We start from the raw sequence: 20,145 nt of genomic DNA, 5'->3' as shown, positions 1-20,145 counted from the left end.
CCAGGAAGGGAACAATATAATAAAGCACTGACTGAATTCATCAGGACAATTGATAGGTCTAATCTTGGGTTGCAATTGATTAGCTATAAATACACAGCACCAAAGGTACCAGGGCAAGGAAAGAGCTTTTTTGGAATGGCACAGGAACAGACCCCAAAAGCAGAGCCCTAAGTGCCCACTGAAAATGGGAGATACTTTCCTGCTCACAGTGGACAGAAGGGAGAATGACATCATTAAAGCCCACATTGCATCTCAAAGTCCTTGGAGGAAAGGGGAAGAGGTACTTCATATTTCTATAAAACAATTAGTATTGACAGAATGGAGTATAATACAGCACTCAGAGCAGAGCAGTAATTAACTATCCAGCAGCTTGCTTACTGGATGCAGAGAGGGAGCACTGAGGCAGCAATTAGAGAGCAGAGAGGCAAGGCAGGCACATGGCTTTGCTCTAACAAGGTACTGACCTCCAAGCTGTCTGCTCAGGTGTCCTTAGAGACATCCCATACCCCACACCCAGCATCCCTGGCACAGTCACTGGCATCTCCCTGGGCACAGTGAACAAAGAGCTGGCAGCCAGCAGGGATTTGGGAGCACCTTCCCTGCACAGGTTGTGCTCAGCCTCTTCCCCTTGCCTGGGTTCCTCTGTGCCTTCCAGAGCGTGGCTACAAGCCAAACAGAGAGCTCTGGCCACAGACAGCATCAGGGATGGAAAAGTACCACCAACAGGGGATGGTGCCTGGGAACTGATCTGCAAGATGCCACATACCATCAAATGCTTTTGCACTGAAGCTCAAGGCAACTGGTTTCAGCACCTTTCTAATTTGCAAATCTCTGAATAATCCTGAAAATTGAAGCCTCAGGGAGAGCTGGGGCTGCTTGCACACCATTTCAACTTCATAAGGCTTAGCTTTGAACATATTTGGGTAGAAAATATTTGCAGTCCAGTTTGAGGTCCAGAAAAAAAGTGCCCAAACCTCCAGCGTTTCTCCCCCCAAACCCAAGAGGTACCATGGATCTGTTTCTAAACAGCTACTCTTGGGTAGCCCTTGGTCTTCCTTATTCCCATCTTCTGGGGGAAGTGTCCTTGCACAGTCCACAGGCCCTCCTTGTCTCTTGATAGGAAGATGAAGCAGAAGCAAATGGTGTTTCTGCTTCAAGAGGAGCACTTTCCCCTCACCTCTCCTCAGCTCTCCTCTTCCCTTTCTTCCCTCTTTTGTCACAGGAGTTTTCCAGCAATGGCTGGTGATGCTTCTCAGCAGGGCAGCCACAAACACACAGAGAACAGGTCCATGTAAAGCCAGTGCATTTACACCCATGCACGTGCTTCTGGCAAACAGCTCACAAGTTGGGCTGACATAAATGATGGAGAACAAGAAATAAAGCTCTTTCCTGCTGTGACATTTTAAAACAATTCAGCAGGCTTTTCACACCAGGAAGAGCCAGGGCTGTGTGTGCAGCGAGGAGTGAACGTGCTGCAGCTCTGTGCGTGGCTCCAGAGGCAGAAAATTACTCTGCAGTGATGCAAGCAACTGCTTCATTCCTGATATCCCTGAAACAAGGACAGAAACTGGACCAGCAAGGGTTTCACAAGGACACCATTCTCTGCTGGGTGTGGGTGCCAAGGCTCTGTAAGGATGAAGGGCACAAAGGACCCAGAAGACATCAGGCATCACTGGGCCAGAATGAGTACCAGAATCACTGTCATTCTTGCTGGCCAGACCAAACTCTCACAGTGCAGTAAAAGGTTATTTAAGATATGGATCTGAAATTGGAGGCAACACTAATTTCTGGATACTGAGACTCTGAATAAGCTTGCTAAGGAAAGCAAGGCTGCCACAGGGTCTGCTGCAAGTGCTTTAAGACATGAGACCTGCTGGGAGATGACAGTTTAGCATTCAGACTTTCCAGAAACCAAGGCTACAGAGACCTTCAGGTCAAAGGCACAATTCCCACCCAGGTGATGCCAAACTTCACCCAGTATTCAAGAGCAGCAGCTATTCCCCTGCTACCTTCTCCTGAGAGCAAATCAAAGAAAGCAGTTGGAAAAACCTCATGGTTGCCAAGTACAAACCTTAAGGTTTTGGACACAGGAATTTAAGGCAGAATTCTGACAAGCCTTTTGTCACACTTTTTACATGGGACACAGTACTTGGACCAGTTTTCTGTCACTGTATGCACAACTTTACTCATTTTAGCATCGGCAGCACTCCCTCCTAGGCTTTCTGGTGGCAGGGACCAGCACCCTGTGCACCAGCAGGATACCAGGGAAGGAATAATGCATTTTCTAAAGAATATCACTGAGTCAAATAATCTCATCAGCTCTGGGGAATCTCAGCTTCTGAAGTCACAGCAGCTGAGGACAGACAGTGTCACAAAGCTGCTGATACATGAATGACAGAGCCATTTAAAAGCAGAGCACTTTTTATTTCTTCTCTTCCCAAAATGCCACTGTCAATCCCAATGCACTAGAATGAGAAAGCTTTGTTTTCACTGGAATATTCCACCAGCAACCACTGGCTTCCTGCAGTATAAACAAAATAAACCAGATCTTGCCCCCACTGCAAACAGTCATTTTTTGGTACTGACAAGTCACTGCTCTCCCTCACCTCAACATCCCAGCTCATATTGGTAATTTATATCTAAATTATTTCAAAAGTGGTGCCTGTTTTCACAGCACAATTAATGCAGCAGCAGGTAACAGCCAACACACAACTCTTGCCAAAACAAATGTGCTGGTTTCATCTTGGGACCTTTTCCTCTGCTGATAGAGCTGAATATTGCTCCACTAGCATCAACAGGGGCAAAATAAATCACAGATTAAAAACTGACAGCAACAAACCAAAACACTGTGGTCCTGCTGCAATAGTTGATAAATCCTATTTAGGTATCAAATAAGCTCCAAAGGAGAGGGTAAAGGAAGCCAGCAGGGTATGGAATAAAATTTGGCAGCTGTAATTCTGCTGCCAGAAAGGCAGTGGGGCAGGACCATGTCTGGATGGCATCGATTGCAGCAGCAGCTTCAAGGCACTCAGGGCATCCAGTACTACTACAGAGAGCAAGCAGCTCTCCCTCGTTCTCTCCTTGTGCAGATGAATTTAGGAAGGGAAGAAATTGGGAATCATTACTGTGCCACAGCTCTGAAATACTTTCCCTGTGTAGGCAAGAAACTGCTCCCATCACAAAAAGTATAATTTCAGTGTGCATGTGCATGAATGCACAAGGTAAGAACTAAAAATAGAGGTACCCTATTTCCATGCATCAAGTCAGCAGGTACAGAAACAGCATAAGCAGTGATTCAGCAGTAGCCTGCATGATGCAGGAGGTTGTTTCTTTGCCTCTGCCTCCCTGTTTGTAGCCCTTCCCACCTCTGCTGACTTACCAAGGCCCAGCAACTCCCAAGAGCAATGCCCAGAGCTGCCTTGCACAGAGAGCCCCAAGCCCCACGGGGCCCAGGGAGCCATGGGGATTCACTGGCTGCTTGGCTCCCTTGGGAAGGGGGTGATGTGAGGTGCCTGAAAATGCTCTTCACACAAGGTTCAGCTCTGAAAACCACTCTCAGAGAGTCTTTCTGTCTACAGAAGTTTTTCTAGTGCAGAGTCTTCCTTCTAGGTTTTTTTTTAAATAAGATAGATGTATAATTTGCTTTTTTGCTATTTTTTTCATTAGGCTTCTGTATAATATCTACAAAGAGTGATCATTCAAACTGGATACAAAGAGGTGCACAATGCACAATTACAGTGTATGGCTAAAATTTTTGGTGCAAAGCAGTACTGTGACTCCATAAACACCTCTGAAAAATTGCACAAGATGACACCAAGGACATTTTTTGAATCCTGAGATTTGTTACATAAACAGCTACGACCTTGTACCCATGGTTTCAACAGGGACAAGCTGGTCTTTTTTGCTGATTCTTAACCCAAATTTTTCATTAATGTTTGCTTGAGAATTCAGAATGAGATACAAGAAAAAGAGAATGAAGAGTAGGAATTTCATTTACATTTCATAAAACCATAGCTAATCTCTTCAAGCAGAAATTAAAAAATACTTCAGTCTTCCCACTGCCCAGGCTCTGTCATTCAGCCTTTCAAACACAGCAAAGTCTCCCAAGCATCCAGGTGAGCCAATCCCTCCTCCAGCCCCTGAAATCCTGGGACTAAATATATCTTTGAAGGGCTTCCTTGCACAGCTGTAACTTACCCCCACACCATTCCTAGACAGCGTAACTAACCAAGAACAATTAAAGTGCTCAAGGATTTCAACTTAATCTCAGAATGTATTAAAGTCCTTTCTGCTCTCACCTTGACATACTTTGAAGTCTGGGTGATTTGCATTTTGATGTCTAATTGAAATGAGGATTGCTGCCTGACAGGCCTTAATCTTCTCAAAAGCATGGTTTCTCCTCTTTTCCCAAAGCAAATATTTATCACAAGTTTCACCTTGAATATAGGTCACAGCATTGCAAAGCAAGTAATCAGAGCTGTTAAAAAAAACCAAAAAAACCAACAAACTACCACAAAGATTCTGTCTAGGTAAAAAAAAACAAATTCAAAAGGCAAATCCATTCCCCTGAGTCACAGCAAGGAAAGATTATTACCATTAGCATGAAGGTTATACAGCAAATGAAACAACTGGCTAAAGAAAAAAATAAATCACTTTTAAGTGTCATATTCCATCATTGAATTTTAATAGGAAAAAATCACTACTGCGACTTGCTTAGTCTGAATACATATGCAATGTAAAGAGACCCTCTGACATCACCGAGGCATAACACCAGGGATAAATGGAGATGATTTTCCACACTACTGGAGCAGCTGTAACTCCCTCCCAAACCTGCAGCAACCCAATAGCAAGGCAGCTGCTTCTGGCTGGCCACTGGCTCTCATGCCCTTGGCTGAGAGGAAAGAATCAGAGGTCTTGCTCTGCTCCTGAATGTGTGGGCTTTAACAGAGGGCAGCTGAGCTGCTACTGGAGTTAAAATGCCCGTGTCCTGCTAGTCACAGTTGGTTGTCCCTGAAGCCTGAGCCCTCACCAGAGCACGAACATCTGAAGGCCGCGTTGTGCACCGAGAGCGCCCCAAGCAAGGGCAGCCAGAGCACATCCATATGCATCCCCAGAGAGCCCATCTGGAGCAGAGCCTCGCTCCACGGACTCCCAGCAATGCAAAACTAGGCTCAGGACTCCAGACTGCTTCCTTTTCATACAGCAGCTGGGGTTTGAGAGCAATAAGGATGAAGATTTTCCTGTCCTGCCTCTGCATTACACTGCAATTCTCCCTCCTGAAGGAGGGCAGCTCCTGTGACAAGCTCAGGAAATGTCAGAGGAGCAGGCTACAGGCAAGCCAGGCACTGCCCTGCCTATGGAAACAGCAGGCAGGCTGCTGTCCACCTGCCCAAACACAAACAGCAGGAAAGGGTGCACGTCTGCTGTGCACAGAGCTGTTACAATCTATATGAAGCCCCATGTGTGTAAATGAAACATCGGCTCCTTCTATCATCAAATGTGTACAACTTGTAAGCATGAATTATGCAAGACTATTAACTGTCTTATTTTAAGAGGGAGCAGCTGTAAAAGCTGCTTGGAGGACACAGCAAGTCACGGAAGGGGCAGCCCCTGGTGTTCAGTGTCTGAGTGTGTCTGAGCTACAGCACAGCCACTCTCACTGGGTCCAGCCCCAGTCCTCCCCCAGACCTGCATCCTGCACGAAGCAATTCACCCAGCACCTCACAAGCTCTGTCTTCCAGGAGTAATATTTTCACCACCTTATTGATAACAGCTTGAGAAAGATCTGGATAATTGTGTGAGTCTGTGAAGAAGTGAGCAGAGCCTGTAACCTGGCTCAAACTCAAGCCCCCAGTCAGTGCCCAAACTGCCAAGCTCTGCCTTTGCTTTCACCTTTCACAAGGAACCTGAAACAGCAAACTCCCGCTGAGACCAAGGAGCTCCAGGCTGTTCCAGTCCAGTAACTCTCTTGTTGGCTAATGAACCCTCCCACTCAGGCAGAGCCCACAGCTGAGGATGCCAGCCTGGAGTGACGCTGCACAGCCATGTCACAAGTGCCACCATGTCGGAGGCTGGGACCAGCCGCAGGCAGGGACACTGAATGCTGGCTGGCAGCACGGAGCACTCACCCATCCTCAGCCCCAACACGCAGAGCACTGCAGGCTACTGAGCTCAGCCCTCCCTGAGCACACACTGTGCTTAGCAGACATGCTAGAGTTGCTGATAGCAAGCTCTGGCCATAAATTACCTATAGGGTGAGAATTTTGATACAATTTTACATAAAATATTAATTCCTTTGGTCAATATGAATGCTGGTAGGACAGAGTGGCAGGGCTGTACACAGCAAATAAGCATGTTGGAACATAAGAAGTGCTGAAAGGGGAGGCACAGATGGGTATTAAGACCAGTTTCATTCATTGTATATATCACGGACTTGGAAGAACAAACATCAAACACCGTGATTACATTTACTGATGATTCAGATTTGTGTGGGCTCCTCAATACACAAGAGGAGGGCAATAAAGTCCTGGACAACTGTGAGCAAGCAAGCACCTCGGGGGATAATTAAATTAATCTGAGCCATGGAAATGCCACACAACAAGGCTAAAACATAAAGCAAACAACACAATAAAGAACTTTGCACTCAAGAAGCTATACGAGACAAACAGAGGCTTCTGCTCGTTCCCAGTGACCCACCAGGGTGCCAGGTGCTGCACAAGCCCATCAGGTGAAAACTGGTACAGGATACACACAAAGCTCTAAAAAAGCAATCTCAGTGATACCAGTTGTATGTGCCCCCAGCCCAAGAGACTGTGGCTTTACAGAAGGGACTCATCACAAGGGGACCACTGGTGGCACAACAGCTCTGGTGCCACCCTGACAAAACAAACCCATGCAGGGGACCCCAGGCCAGAGCACCTGCCTCTCACATGGCTTACCAACTCCCAGTCCCTATTACCAGCTGCAATTCCCAGACTCTTGACCATTGCTCCCCATTTGGAAATCACGTACTTGCCCCTAACTGCCTGGGCAGCCTCACCACGCTGAACAGCCCTGTTTGATGTAGGACAGCTGCCTCAGACACACTGAGGCACCTTCCCCGAGGCCCCCTGCCCAGCAAAGGGACCACGGCAGGGTACCACAGCGGGCACAGAGCCCCTTCCACGAGACAGGTCCCAAGAGCACGTCAGACCGAGACTGGGGAACACAAAGCATCTGCAGCAGCAACACAAGCAAGGACATGGGAGAAGTCAGAAGTGGCAGAGCTGTCCAAGGCCCTGAAGGCATGAAGATGCTAAATTTGATGAGGTTGAGGAAGGGAGCCAAAGGAGGAATAAATAGAGCTAATGAGAACACAAGGCATGAGCATTCAAAAACCTTTAACACACTACAAACAGCAATAAAAAGGCAATTAGAATTCCGAGATGCATGGAGGGTAATTGCATGCACTATAAATAGGTAGTGGGAAGACTGTCCTGCTCAGCAGGATCTGATTCACTTTTGGGGTGACTTCTGTGCAGAAAGGAATATTTTGGCATGCAACAGAAGCTGAGAAAAGGGAGTTTACAGAGAGATGAAATTACAGGAAGAATTTCTATTGCTGACATCCTGCTGCATGAAATATATATCAAGCAGGAGCTTTGCCATAGGGGCTTCAGAGGTCATAGTTTGAGGAACTCCAAATAAAAGTTCAGCAGCAGGGGTGCAAGCAGCCTTAGAAGGAAACATCCATTTTATATCAGCCAGCACAGGAGTCCAGGCACTTCAGTGGCTTCCACTATTGATGGAAAAATCTAACAATGCCTGTGGAGACCCCATCCTGCTCAGTTCACAACCTTTGCACAAGCACTTGCACTTGTAACAGCACTTAAAAACAAGCAAAATCAGAAGTTTGAAAGTGTAATTCCAGTGTCAAATTCACTTCCTCTATCCTCCAACCTTACTACTGGCATGTTGCTTCTGTTCCCTACCTGTGCCTCAGGCACACTCCACCACTCTGCTCTGCTCACAACTCCCTCCTAGGCTGGTGCAGCCCTCCAGGGGATGCCCATGGCTCACGTAGCTGACACAAGCAGCCAGCTCACAGTTGAAAAAACAGGCTCTCTGATGCCCTTCCTGCCCAGCCTTCCCTCCCTACACCAGTGAGGCTGGAACAAGTGCACCAACTGCTGCTCTCCCTGCTGGGCATGTGGCTCAGGCTCTGCAGGAATGTGTCATGAGAGATTCTGGGAAAGAAGTAGCTCTTGGAGCAGATAAAACCCATGGGAGTCTTTTTCAGAATTACAACCAACATCTTTTAGAGTAGAAGGTACCTCTTAAGTCCAGGAGCCCATAAACAAGTAGAAATCATACCAGGCAGAGCCTTGGCTAACATAATCCACCACTGCATGATCAAGTCAAGGCTTTTGAGGACACCAGCTCTCTCTTGAGACAGCTAGAGGCTAGAAGAGTATTATTCCCCATCATCTCTGCATAGCCCTGGGCATATCTGATGCAGAGCAAATGGGAGATGGAAAAGGAAAACACAGTCACGCCTGAGAACTGCCAGCAATCCCTCCTCACTGCCCCAGCTCCTTCACAGGTACCCTTCCAGAGGAGGAATGTTTGCAGACTAAAGCAGCAAACACCTGATAAAGGGAGGGGGCAAAGCTGAAACTTCCCAACTCCAAAGCCCTTCAGCAGGTCTTGTGCCCTTCCCAGCTCCCTGTTCTTTCCCAATGCAGAGCATCGGCATAGATTCATGGGAGCTGCTCTGCCCTCACAAATGACTGAGCACACACAAAGTCTCTGCAGTCCTAACTCCAGCTAGCTCTTTGCTATGCACCAAAAACCAACCCCATGCAGCTCAGAGCATCTCCACGTAACAGCAGCAGATGGCTTCTGCCTGGAGCTCTCACTGGCAGAGGGTGGCCTGCAGAGCCAGGGTCGAGGCACAGAGCTGGTTTTTGCAGCGTGCACAGGTCATGCAGCCTGGCCCATGGCTGAAGAAGTGCTGGCTGCGGCCTTCCTTCCCCCTTGCAGTGTCACCATGCAGGTAGCAAGGCAGCTGGCTCCTGCTGCGTCACCCCATTAGCTTCCTCCCGAGGCAGAGACGAGTCTGTCATCATCTCTGGCTGCAAGGAGAATGGGAGCAGTCCGCTGGGAAGGAAGGAAGGTGGTGACAATAAAAGCAAACTCGTCACATGCAACATGCAGAGCATTTCTACCCTCTTGCTGAATTAGGAAAAGGTGTTTGGCATCTTAGAAGAAAATTGCCTTTTGCTTGATGTTCTGCTTATGTGATACCCACATCACTTTCCAGCTGCCTAAATTCTATGCTGCTGAGCTGTGGGAGGAGCTGACCCCCTGCAACACCACATCAGGCAAAGTGAAACCACCTCCTTGCAAAAACTACAGCCCCTACAAAAACTCCTGCAAAAACTACAGCATCAGCAGCAGTCCAACAGAACTTTTGGATTGCTGCAAATAATTGTTCCCAAATCATCCCATATTTTCTGTGCCTAAAACATAACATCTAAATGCTCCTTCCCTCCCAGCCCATACCCATCAGACAGGGATAGGGGCACCTGAGGGGAGAACTGAGTGGAACACAGGTTGCATCTGCTGTTCATGGAGCAGCTTCTCCCTTCCACAGCCACTTGTACTAGTCACTGTCAAGGCTGGCCAGAGCAAGCCCAGAAATTTCTTCCCAAAGTGTCTTTGTAGTATTCAGGTTCACTTGGCCAACTGGCTAGACAGGGCTCCCCCAAATCACTCCTTGGGATAAGAGTTCGTTTCCAAGCAAAGCACCAACTGGAAATCAGATGGGTAAGTGCCTTCTTGCAGACCCAACATCAGGGAGCTGTATTTAGTATTACTGGTCTATTTTCCCTCTAACAGCCAAGTCCCTTTATCCCACCAGCCAGGCACCTTGTCCTCTCCAGTGCCAACCAGAGTCTGTTTGTTGGCTGTGACACTCCAGGCTCTGAAATGACTCTCATGCACACACTCATGTCCCTACCAACAAAGGTAAATCACTGTCTCTCTCTGAGGGGCTCTGAGGAAAGCATGGGGCTGCTCCCCTGCCAAGTGAAGGTGGGGAAAAACTTGTGGGTTGTGGTCATATATTGGGGTGCTCAAAGCAGCAAAACCCTTCAACAGGATTGAAGCCTTCTGCACCTCAGGGCAATGCCAACTTAGCATCATGTGCCTTGGTAACTTAAATTCCCCAGGAAAGGGAGAATGGCATCCCAGAGGAGTCAGCCAGCTCCACAAACCTCATCAATTGAAGCACACTGCAAGTAACAGACATCACTGGCTGCTACAAACTTAGAGAATCTCCAAACTCCCACTGCCATCCTCTCCAGCTCAACAGGTTCTCAGGATCAAATGCAAATGCTAGAAATCAAATTCAAATGCTGGAGCAGACACTGCTCTTTACAAGGCAACCTGTGAGACTGTTTCAAGAGGACAATTATTAACAAATAGCTTCTTCTATCAGTAGCTCCTCAAGGTGTGTGCCTGGAAAACAGCCTTTCCTCCCTATTACTGTCCACCCCTGTGCCAGACAGGCAACTGGGAGCCAAATCACCCCCTTTTATCCCTGCTCCAAGAGACTGAACTGAGCCTGTGCACACTGCAGTGCTGCAGCTGCTCTGGATACGAGACCTCTTTCTCCTGCAGAAGTGCCTCAGGCAACAACAACATCCTAAACAAATACTTCTTTTCCACTGCCAAAAAATTTATTGAATTTTTCCCCTCAAAATTCATCACCTGGCTGAAGACATACAGTGAGTGATAGACTTGCAGGGACAGGGCCACTCTGCTCCATGCTTGTACAGGATCAGATCCAGCTCATAAATACTAAACCTAAATCATCAAGTGTGGATCTAAATCCCACCCCAAAAAGGGAGTAGAAGATGGTCTGCAGAGGGTCTACAGACAAAGCTAGATTTGAAGATTCTTCACTTTAGAAAGTCTGAAAGCCCTGCCTTTGTGTGAATGTCACCCTAATTCAGCACACGAGGTCACAAAAGGCAGTGCTGGACCATCAGCCCTGTTTGTCAGGGTATTACACAAATGCATTGTGGCATCTGCCCAAAGTCCTACCAAAGTCAGTGAGGTTCCTTCAAGATGTGCACATTGCATTGCCAATCCCCAAAGATAAACACCACAACACCGTCACTAAAAACCATGACAAAATCCAGATTTCATTGTTTCTTCATCAAATATTAACATTTAGGTATGGGGAGACACCCATGAGGGTTACTATGTACCTGACACTACTAAAAGTCCAAGCTCCCAACCTTACTGTGAAGTAGACAGACAGGTTTTGAACTATAACAACTACAAACACAGCACGACTTACCCCAAGATGAATAAATATTTGCATGACACTTTGACTCAGGTGTTTAAATTCTAGAAAATGTCTGACTTTATCAGCCTGAATCACAGACAAACAATACCAAATATTATCACTAAAAGCACCTTTTCAAACAACAATTTCAAAAGGTTAACATCAAACACTCAGCAACTGCACTTTATGTCCTGTCTTAAAAATGAAGCCCACACAATTCAGAGGAAAACCTGGTTGAAGCAACGCAAATATCCTGTACCCACAAATAACTTCTTCCTAAGCAAGTGCCAGGCTAGGATGCTCTGTGTATTTTTGTCAGCACCTCCCTGGTAATGACACAGGGGAGCTCCCCAGGAACCTTCCATCTCTCACATCTCCCCTCACCCATCCTCATGAAGAGGCTGCTGGACCTTGGAGCATCCCCTCCAAGAAGGGTGGCCCAGTTCTGACCCACTGGGAGCTGGTGGTGCCACCTGCATAAGGAGCATCCAATGTGAGGAAACAATTCTGATTGTCCTGCACCACACTCTAAAAGAGCTGGGCAGGGAGGTGGCACCTTCCCTTGGACCTCAGCCTGTTCTATTTCCAGGAAGGGAACACCTTTGAGGGGCCACCCATCAAACCCCACCCACCCTCCTGGGTGACAAATGGAGAAGAGCTGGTCATCACCAGGGCAAGTCCCTTTGTCTGCTGTTTTAAGGGAACTCTACTGTTTTAATTAGTCTTAATGCTCAAAGGCACACTAAAATATCTGATTTCTAGAGATCATTTTGGGGGTGAAACCCTGGCACTGCTGAAGCCACTAGCTGGATTCACATCAATACTCTCCAAGCAACAGCTTTATTGATCATACTGTATTGATTGGTCTTAACATACTGATCAAGTTTACATCATGAAACAGAAAGAGGATGTTTACCTTGTACCACTCTGGACTACAGCACTGCCAGCAGCTCTGGGGTTTGTATATATACACTGCTAGTAGCAGAGCTGTGATGGCTGGGCTGCTACTGCTAAATAAACTAAAAACAAATTAAATATTTCTCCAGCTAACAAAAAATTGCATAGGGAAATGACTTGCCGACCACTTTCCACACAGGTAAATGGAGAACAAGTGAGTCACCATTCAGCAGAAAAATTACAAGTTGTGCAAGAGGCAAAGCGCTTCAGGGAGAGTGTCTAGACTATGCAAAGCAAGGCCATAAATTACACCTTTTGAAACAATGGGCTGTAGCAGGGCTTGGAGCTGCATGATCAGATAAGTCTTCTCCACTCACAGTTAGTAGCATCTCTGGCCCAAGAGGTGCCACCCACAATAATTGAAATGTCAGGCTATGGATCAGGAACTGCAAAATTTTACAACAGCCAAAGACCAAGCTCACAGCCTATTTAATTACCCACTTCACAATCCAATAAACTGCAAGTATATAAATAGCCAAAGTATGACAAATATTTAATATCTCCTAAAATTAAATTAAGATAAGACACTGGCAAAATAAATTATAAGTGTTTTAACTGAAAACAACTGTTTTCTGCAGATTCCAGACAACTTGAGAGCAATAATCACATTCTGCAGTCCACACTGCTAAGCAGCACAGCATCTCAGATGTGCCAGATCTTCCTTGCCATGGTGATGCTCTGCAGGCAGGCTCACCTTCACTGCAGGGTTGGCATAGAGCTGGGCACAGCCCCAGACCAGAGCCCAGCCACACACACAGCCCTCATTTGATGGTGGCAGTGGCCTGTGCCCACATTGAGCCATCTGAGGGGTGAAGCCAGCCCCTAACTACTCCTCCAGGTTTACACAGGCATAGCACTAATAATATTCCTGCAAGCTTTGCTGCAACTACAGAGCTGTGCATGAGGTACAGCTCATGCTTGAGAGCTGCCTGGACCTTGCAGCTGCTTCTTAACAGGACTAGACAGCAACTGAGGGACAGACAGAAAACAAGCAGAGCATCATCTTTACCCCTTCTGCCCTGCAGAGCTGAGAAAACCAAAAATCTCCAAAGGTTTCTTGGGACCAGCAGAGCAGAATCTGATCACAAAAACAAATTCCTCCAGCAGAAAACTGCTAAAACAAGTCCCAACACCACCTGAGTTCAGTCTGTCCCAGAAGAACAGTGTGCTGGTGCTTTTATGAGAGAACTTGTGTAAGTATGGCATGACAGTAACAATCCAACCCATGACAAGGAAGATGTGGTTATTTGGAAGGCTGCACTAGCTTTACTGTGTCCTAACTATTGTAGCATCTGTGAGCCTGCTGAAATGGCAGGAATTCAGTATTTTAAGATGCATTGTAACCAATTGAACAGTTTCTGACCCCTCACACCTGTTCTGCATTAAGCACTGTGCTTAAATCAATCACCATTCAGCAAAGCACAAGCTTAAGCGCTTTGCTGAATTTGACTGAGAATTTGGCTAATGCACCTGACGTCATCCCACAGGCTTACACAGGGACCCAAATCATGAGCCTCTTCTCCCAGGAGTAGCCCTGGTAATCTGCAGCAAATCTGGAACTTTTTTCATCCTGCATTTATCCCACTGGGAACTGATTTACTCTCCTGCCTGCCTGCTCCCTTGTTCTGCAGGAAGGAAAACAGGCAGTGGCAACCACGGCTGCAACAATGTCTAACCTAATGTGCTCTCCTCATTTTATCTCCTAAAAAGTTCTTCCTGCTGCCCCTTTCCCAACAAGTGTTTTAAGTTTATGCTATTTTGAAGGAGCAAACACCAATTCCAGGGCTATGCTGTGCCTTTTGATTGCTGTGCTGCAGAGATATTTAGCAAAAGGTGCAACCCACATCCAAGGATGCTTGGTTTGCACCACTACAGACACACACCTTATCCAACATCCCTAGGCTGCTGGCTGAGCTGTCTTCCCAAAGGCTTCAGACAGCTGGGAACAAGTGGGAAGAGGCACCAAGCACGGCTGGTCGTCTCCACTCTACTTCCAACAAAGCAGCATGATCTAGAGAAAAGACCACACACATCCTGGGCAGGCAATTACCAAGCTCAGTGCCATCTGCAGTAATAAAACACATTGTTCTGGGAGCCATGGAGCTGGCAAAGCCCCTTTCCTCCTGAGCTGCATCATGAGGCTGGAGCCTTCCATATCCAGCAATATTGTAAGCTCTGATGGGAGGTTTTTCTCCTCATTCAGTTGGTCTCTTGCTCAGATTCCTCAGTGTCTAGTAATGGCTGCCCACACACTGCACCTTCCTCCCATCTGGGGTAGAAATAAAAATGAAATCTCCCTATTTTCACCAAGCCTAACAGGGATGAGTATCTTGCAGACCATTGTCTGCATCTCTAATGTGCCTGGAATTCAGTAGTGGCTTAAAAAAGAAAACGAAGTGGGAAGCAAAGACAACACAGGCAGGTATCTAATAAGCCTTTTTTCTTTTTCCTTAGGAAATACTGCTAGTGAGATTTAAATAGAGGAACTTACAGGTAGACATCATAGATGTGTAGCTACTCAAGTGGAGCTTTACCCCATAAACATCAAAATAAACCCAAAGCAGAGGTGTAGACCTGAACACACTCATCTAAAAAACAGCTTTTCCTCTGTTGCTGAAGTTTCTGGGGTGTCAGAATTAGAAAAATACCAGTTCTGAGTGGCATCTGCTTAAATTAATCTGAAAATCTGAAACATGGATCTTACTGCTGGTGTAAACAAGCAGAGCTGTCATGCCCACATGCAGTAAGTACCCAGCTACACCATCCATTCACACATTTCCGCTGCTCTCTTTGCTCTCATACATTCTAATTTATCAAACAGCAGGTAATTACCTTTGTGGTGCAACAGCAGCACCTTAACTACATAGTTCCCTTTATTCCAGGGGGGTTCATGGGTGCTGCAGAATACCAGGCTGCATTTTCCAGCTCCTGAGCACTACACATGCCTGTGTGGCTGCACAACTGGTGCCCGCTGTGCCAGTGTGTTCCCAGTGTGTTCCCAGCCCCCAGGGCACCAGCCAGCTCTGACACAGCACTGTAGGAACAAGCAGGGAGGATTACACACCTCAGGGGAGGAACAGGGATCCACAGCCCAGGCAGGAACTTCAGCGCTGCGGCCACAACACAACAAAATCAACTCTTTCTTATCTGAGGAAATTGCTAAGAAGGTGAAGCTACTAGATACTGCCTGGGCTCTGGGAGCCTGGCAGGGGCTGACTGCAACACAGTCCATCTCAGCTGTGGTGGGGAGGGGCTGGCTGTTAGCAGATACCCCAGACAGGAACCCACTCTGCAGGGCAGCAGCTTCACCTGCCAAGCCATTGTCACCTACCTGCCTGGGTTGTGCTCGGGGTCACAGCATCTCCCATTCTACAGCTGTGAGTCCGGTGAAGCCAAACCTCATCCTTCTCCTTCCAGCACTGGGCAGAACCTGCTGAGCAGGGCTGGGGACAGGTCCCCAGCAGTCACTGCTGCACAGGTCTGCCCAGACACCTCCGTGGTGGCACCTCCCTGACGTGGGTGTGGAGCCAGGTCCCCTCAGCTGGGCAGGGCCCCAGTGGGCTCCCAGACACCCTGTCCATGGGCAGATGGGCAGGGTCAGGCCTGGCATCTCCAGGGCCCTGCACATGCAGGGGATCAAGCAGCAGCCCCTGCAGCCTCTGTGTCCAGCACCACTGGGAAAGGAGGGAGTGTGGTCCTGCTCACCAGCCTGGAGACTGCAAATAACAATACTCTGCAAAGATGAAACAATTCCCTGGCAAACTGCAGACTGTGAAGGTGGAGAGGCAAATGGCACATGGGAAAGGAAGCAGTTTATTCCACCTCTGCCAATGAGCAAACTGACCCAAGAGCCCCCATTAGAGCAGGACCAAAATCCAGTTTTCTCTCACCTTTCCCCTAAGAAACAAAATGCATTTGTTCCACTTTGGTGAGTCCTGAGCACCTGACACTTTCATCATTACTGAAGACCCAACCAATACACTGCAGCTAAAGCAAGGTGCTCTAGAGGGATCAGGTCTCTCACCTTCACCCTCTGGTCTCCCTCCAGCCAGAGAGGAAGGAACATTCCTTACACACAGAGGGATGTGTTAGGAAAGCAAAGCAGAGGAGCACATGAAGTTCATCAACAAACTCCAGGCTCTGGTAGTCCTTTAATTGACTTCAACAGGAGTCCTGGCAAAGAAAAAAGGGCAAGGATCTACTCCCAGCATGCCAACTGAATATAGGGATATAGAGAAAACAAAAAAACTAGAATTAATTCACCTTTTAAAGGTAAATTCAATTTGACATGTGTTATCATGGTAAATTTAGCTTTCCCAGTTCCATTTCACTGCTAAGTTTGAGGGGAGAGGGTCAGCCCCCAAGACACACCTATTTTAGCTATGTTAATAAGCCAGAACTTATGTTTCTGTGTTTCCCTATGTTCTTCATTTCACAGAGAACGGATTATTTCTTCCCAAGATCCTGTGTAACTTCCACATAACCTTGAATATTGCTGCCATTTTGTAATTTTTCTCATTACTCCTCATTTCTTTGTTTCACCTGCACTTTATTCCCCACCTTTTCCTCTCCCTTCTGTCCTTTCACAGTGCACTATTTTGATTTCAGGGACTAAAAACTGTCCTTCCCAGCCACTCTTCTCTGAACTGCTAAGATGCTGCACGCTCCTTTGGATAAACTACTTGTCAATTTCAGTTCACTTTTATGTGAGAAACAATTGCAGGACTGACTTGGTTTTATTTCAATGAAACTAACAGTAATGTAAGTTTCACCTTCAGTTCACTTCTATGTGAGAAACAGTTAAAGGACTTACTTGTTTGTATTTCAGTGAAACTAACTAACAATAATGTAAGTTTCATCATCTTTCTTTAACACAAAGAAGTTGCACGGGGAAACAAAAGCCAAAACTACTTTGGAAATTCACAATCTGTTGAAAAGCATTGTAGGCAAAAAGAACAGATAAAAGAAACTCCAAACCTGGCTATAATTTCAGCTATGTACTTTGCTCAGCAAACAAAAGCAGATCACTCAAGCTTCCAGCAACAGATTGTCCTATATTGCCTTTAAACTACATGATACAGTACGGATACACTTTCCTACCTCCGTATGTTGCAATGACTAATAATAGTCCTGTGGTGTAGCAGAACTGAATGTCGTTTGCATCAATACATCCAGGAGTCTGCCTGAATTGTAAAGGTCATTTGTGAACACAGAACAGGATCAAGGCTAAAACTGCAGTCTAAGAAACTCAATTGAAAATAGTGACAAAAAATCAGCCAGTTGTTCAGAGAGCTACATTACATCACAGACTCAACTCTGGCTGCCACAGGGAAAAAGTTGGCTACATTTGACTGAAAGATGCCTGTGTCCAGATCCAGAAGAAACTTAATTTCTGCCCTGGCCCATGAGCTTGTGCCTCAGAGGAGAAACAAGCTCCAGGACAGCTCCTGGAGATGGGAGCCCAGGTGAAGCACTCTGCCCAGCCTCTGCCTGGAGCAGCACACGGCCCTGCTGTGGTGACACACTGGGGGAGGACAGTGAGGACTGTGGCAGAGACCTCACCGCAAACCTCTGCTGATGCATTCCGCCGGGAAGGCGGTCTCGGGGAGCTCGCCAAACATAAACACTTGCAAGAAGTTGAAATGAGACTCATGGAACTCCCTAAGTCAGTGCCAGCACTCCCAGTTAAGCAAACTTTGCAGTAAGCATGGAGTTGTGGAGTCCCTTTGCAAGAGGCAACAGCACGTGCCTGGCTTTTTCCATCAATATAACCCACTTCTCTCCTTTCGACAACCTTTAGAGGCCAACATCCCAAACTTCCCGAATCCCGACGTTGCGTAACTAGAAGCAACGATGTATGTCACCGGCTCTGTGTGGGAGAGCGTGTCGGGGAGCAGCACGGGGGGTAACAGGGGGTCAGGGGGTGCCCCGGGCCCCGAGGCAGGGCTGCTGCCAGCACCGCGCACCGCGTGGGCCCAAGGTGCCCTGAGCCGGGAGTGCCCTTGGGGTGCCCGGGGAGCTGCAGGCCCGGCAGCGGTGGGAGAGGCGAGGAGTGGGCAGGGATGCGGACAGAGGGGGATCTGGAGAGCGGGCACGGGGTAAGGCAACAGCGGGTGGGTAAGAAGGGGGCAGGATGGATGGCAGGGAGCAGCCAAAGGTGGGCGGGTGATGGAGAGGAGAGGCAGAGCCCGGCCGGCAGGGCAGAGCCGGGCAGGGCAGCGCACGGCCGGTACCTTCTGCTGCCGGCGGGCCATGTCGGTGGGCTGCTTGGCGTTGAAGGGGTAGGCGATGCAGCGCATGACGAAGACGTAGAGCTGCAGCTTCTTCTTCCTCTCCTCCTCCTCCCGCTGCAGCCGCTCCAGCTCATCTTTCTCCTTCTCGCTGGCCACCGAGGGGCTGGGGCTGGCGGGCCGCGCCGCGCTGCTGCCGCGCCCGCCGGGCTGCAGCCCCCCGGCGCTCCCACCGCCGCCGGCACCGCCGCCGCCGCCGCCGCCCGGGCCCTCGCCGGGGCGGCTGGGCGAGAGCCGCGCCGCGGCGGGCGCCAGCGGCTCCTTGCCGCTCTCCTCCTCCACCAGCTCCTCCGACTCCTCCTCGCTGGACGACGGGTCCAACATCGCGGCGGCTCCGGCTGGGCTCGGCCGGGCGAGCTCCGGACCGCGCTGGGCTGCGCTCCGCTCGGCGCCGCCGTGCCCGTGCCCGGCTCCGGCTCCGCGCGCCGCCGCGCCCGCGCGCGCCCCCGCCCAACCCCGCCCCGCCCCGTGCGCGCGGGCGCTGGCCGCGGTGCTGCACGCGCGGGGCGAGGGGAGCGAGCGGCGAGCGGGCCCCGCGCATGCCCGGTGAGGGCGGAGCCGCCGCCATGGCCGCGGGGGTCCCAGCGGTGCGGGGTGCTGAGCGTGTGCGCTGGTGCCCTCACACAGGCACTGCGGTGTCCTCAGTGTCACCACAGCCCCACACAGGCACCGCTGTGTCCTCAGTGTCCCCACAGCTCCGCACAGGCACCGCGGTGTCCTCAGTGTCCCTCCCCACAGCTCCACACAGGCACCGCGGTGTCCCCACAGAGCCCACTGTCTTCTCGGAACCTCCACAACCACACACAGACACTGCTATGCCCTCAATGTCCCCACGGACACCAATGTTCCCACGGACTCCAATGTCCCTGCTGTGCCCCTGGTGCCCCCACAGCCCCACACTGTGTCCTCGCAGCATCTTGAGCCACATGAATCCCTGCAGACCTGAGGCTCACAGCATTTGTTTTCCACCGAGCAGCTCTTCTTGCACCTCGGTGCCGCTAAAAGTCTTAATTGAAAAGTGATATTGCTGGTAAAGGTTCCACCGAAGTCACTAATTATTACATGTGTAATGATATCGTGGTGTTCTGCTTTGAAGATTACCTGGGGCAAGCTGAGAACTTCAGGAGGCTCTCTGAGGGATGAGTCAGTGAAGACATCGTGTATGCAATGGTTTAGCTTTTGGTGATTTTCAGATCTGATTGAGACTTCATTTACATGTATTTGTGTATTTGTGGTCGGTGGGTGTTTTCAAGGTTTTGTTTTTCTGCTCAATTAGCAATGCTTCTTTTCTAAATGTCAAAATACCTGCCACCTGTTAATTCATGTTAATAAATATTTAGGGAGAATAGATAAACATTGGCTCATGGTGATGGGGCTGTGAGAATAGCTTGCGGGAGAGGAGATAGGCACTGCTTCTCACGATGTGTTCCAGCATTTTCACAACAGCTGGGCTTTCTGAGCTTCTTACCTACTTCTAATTAAATGCTCAGAGTAGCAGATGAGTCTGGAAAAACTTCTGGGTCCTACATTTCCAAAAGCCATGAGAAGTGGCTGAAATATTGG

The 20,145-nt window shown here is 48.6% G+C and overlaps 1 protein-coding gene across 15 annotated transcripts in view; it reads right to left on the bottom strand.

The window, feature by feature from the left end:
- CADPS (calcium dependent secretion activator) overlaps positions 1–19,045 on the bottom strand; it is a 202,927-nt gene extending 183,882 nt beyond the window's left edge. For 8 of the 15 annotated variants that reach the window (XM_074550467.1, XM_074550473.1, XM_074550468.1 and 5 more), the window contains exon 1: positions 18,526–19,044. In XM_074550467.1, the coding sequence (XP_074406568.1) occupies positions 18,526–18,906 (381 nt within the window). In that variant the 5' untranslated portion in view covers positions 18,907–19,044. Of the gene's footprint in view, positions 1–18,525 lie in introns of all 15 variants that reach the window. The other 7 variants (XM_074550474.1, XM_014268054.3, XM_014268050.3 and 4 more) reach the window with 2 other exon arrangements.
- Between the last annotated feature and the right edge of the window lie 1,100 nt (positions 19,046–20,145).

This window comes from Zonotrichia albicollis, chromosome 12 (assembly GCF_047830755.1).
Source record: "Zonotrichia albicollis isolate bZonAlb1 chromosome 12, bZonAlb1.hap1, whole genome shotgun sequence".
Lineage (NCBI taxonomy): Eukaryota > Metazoa > Chordata > Aves > Passeriformes > Passerellidae > Zonotrichia > Zonotrichia albicollis.
The sequence above is the reverse complement of the archived record's forward strand: the minus strand, read 5'-3'. Positions and strand labels throughout refer to the sequence as shown.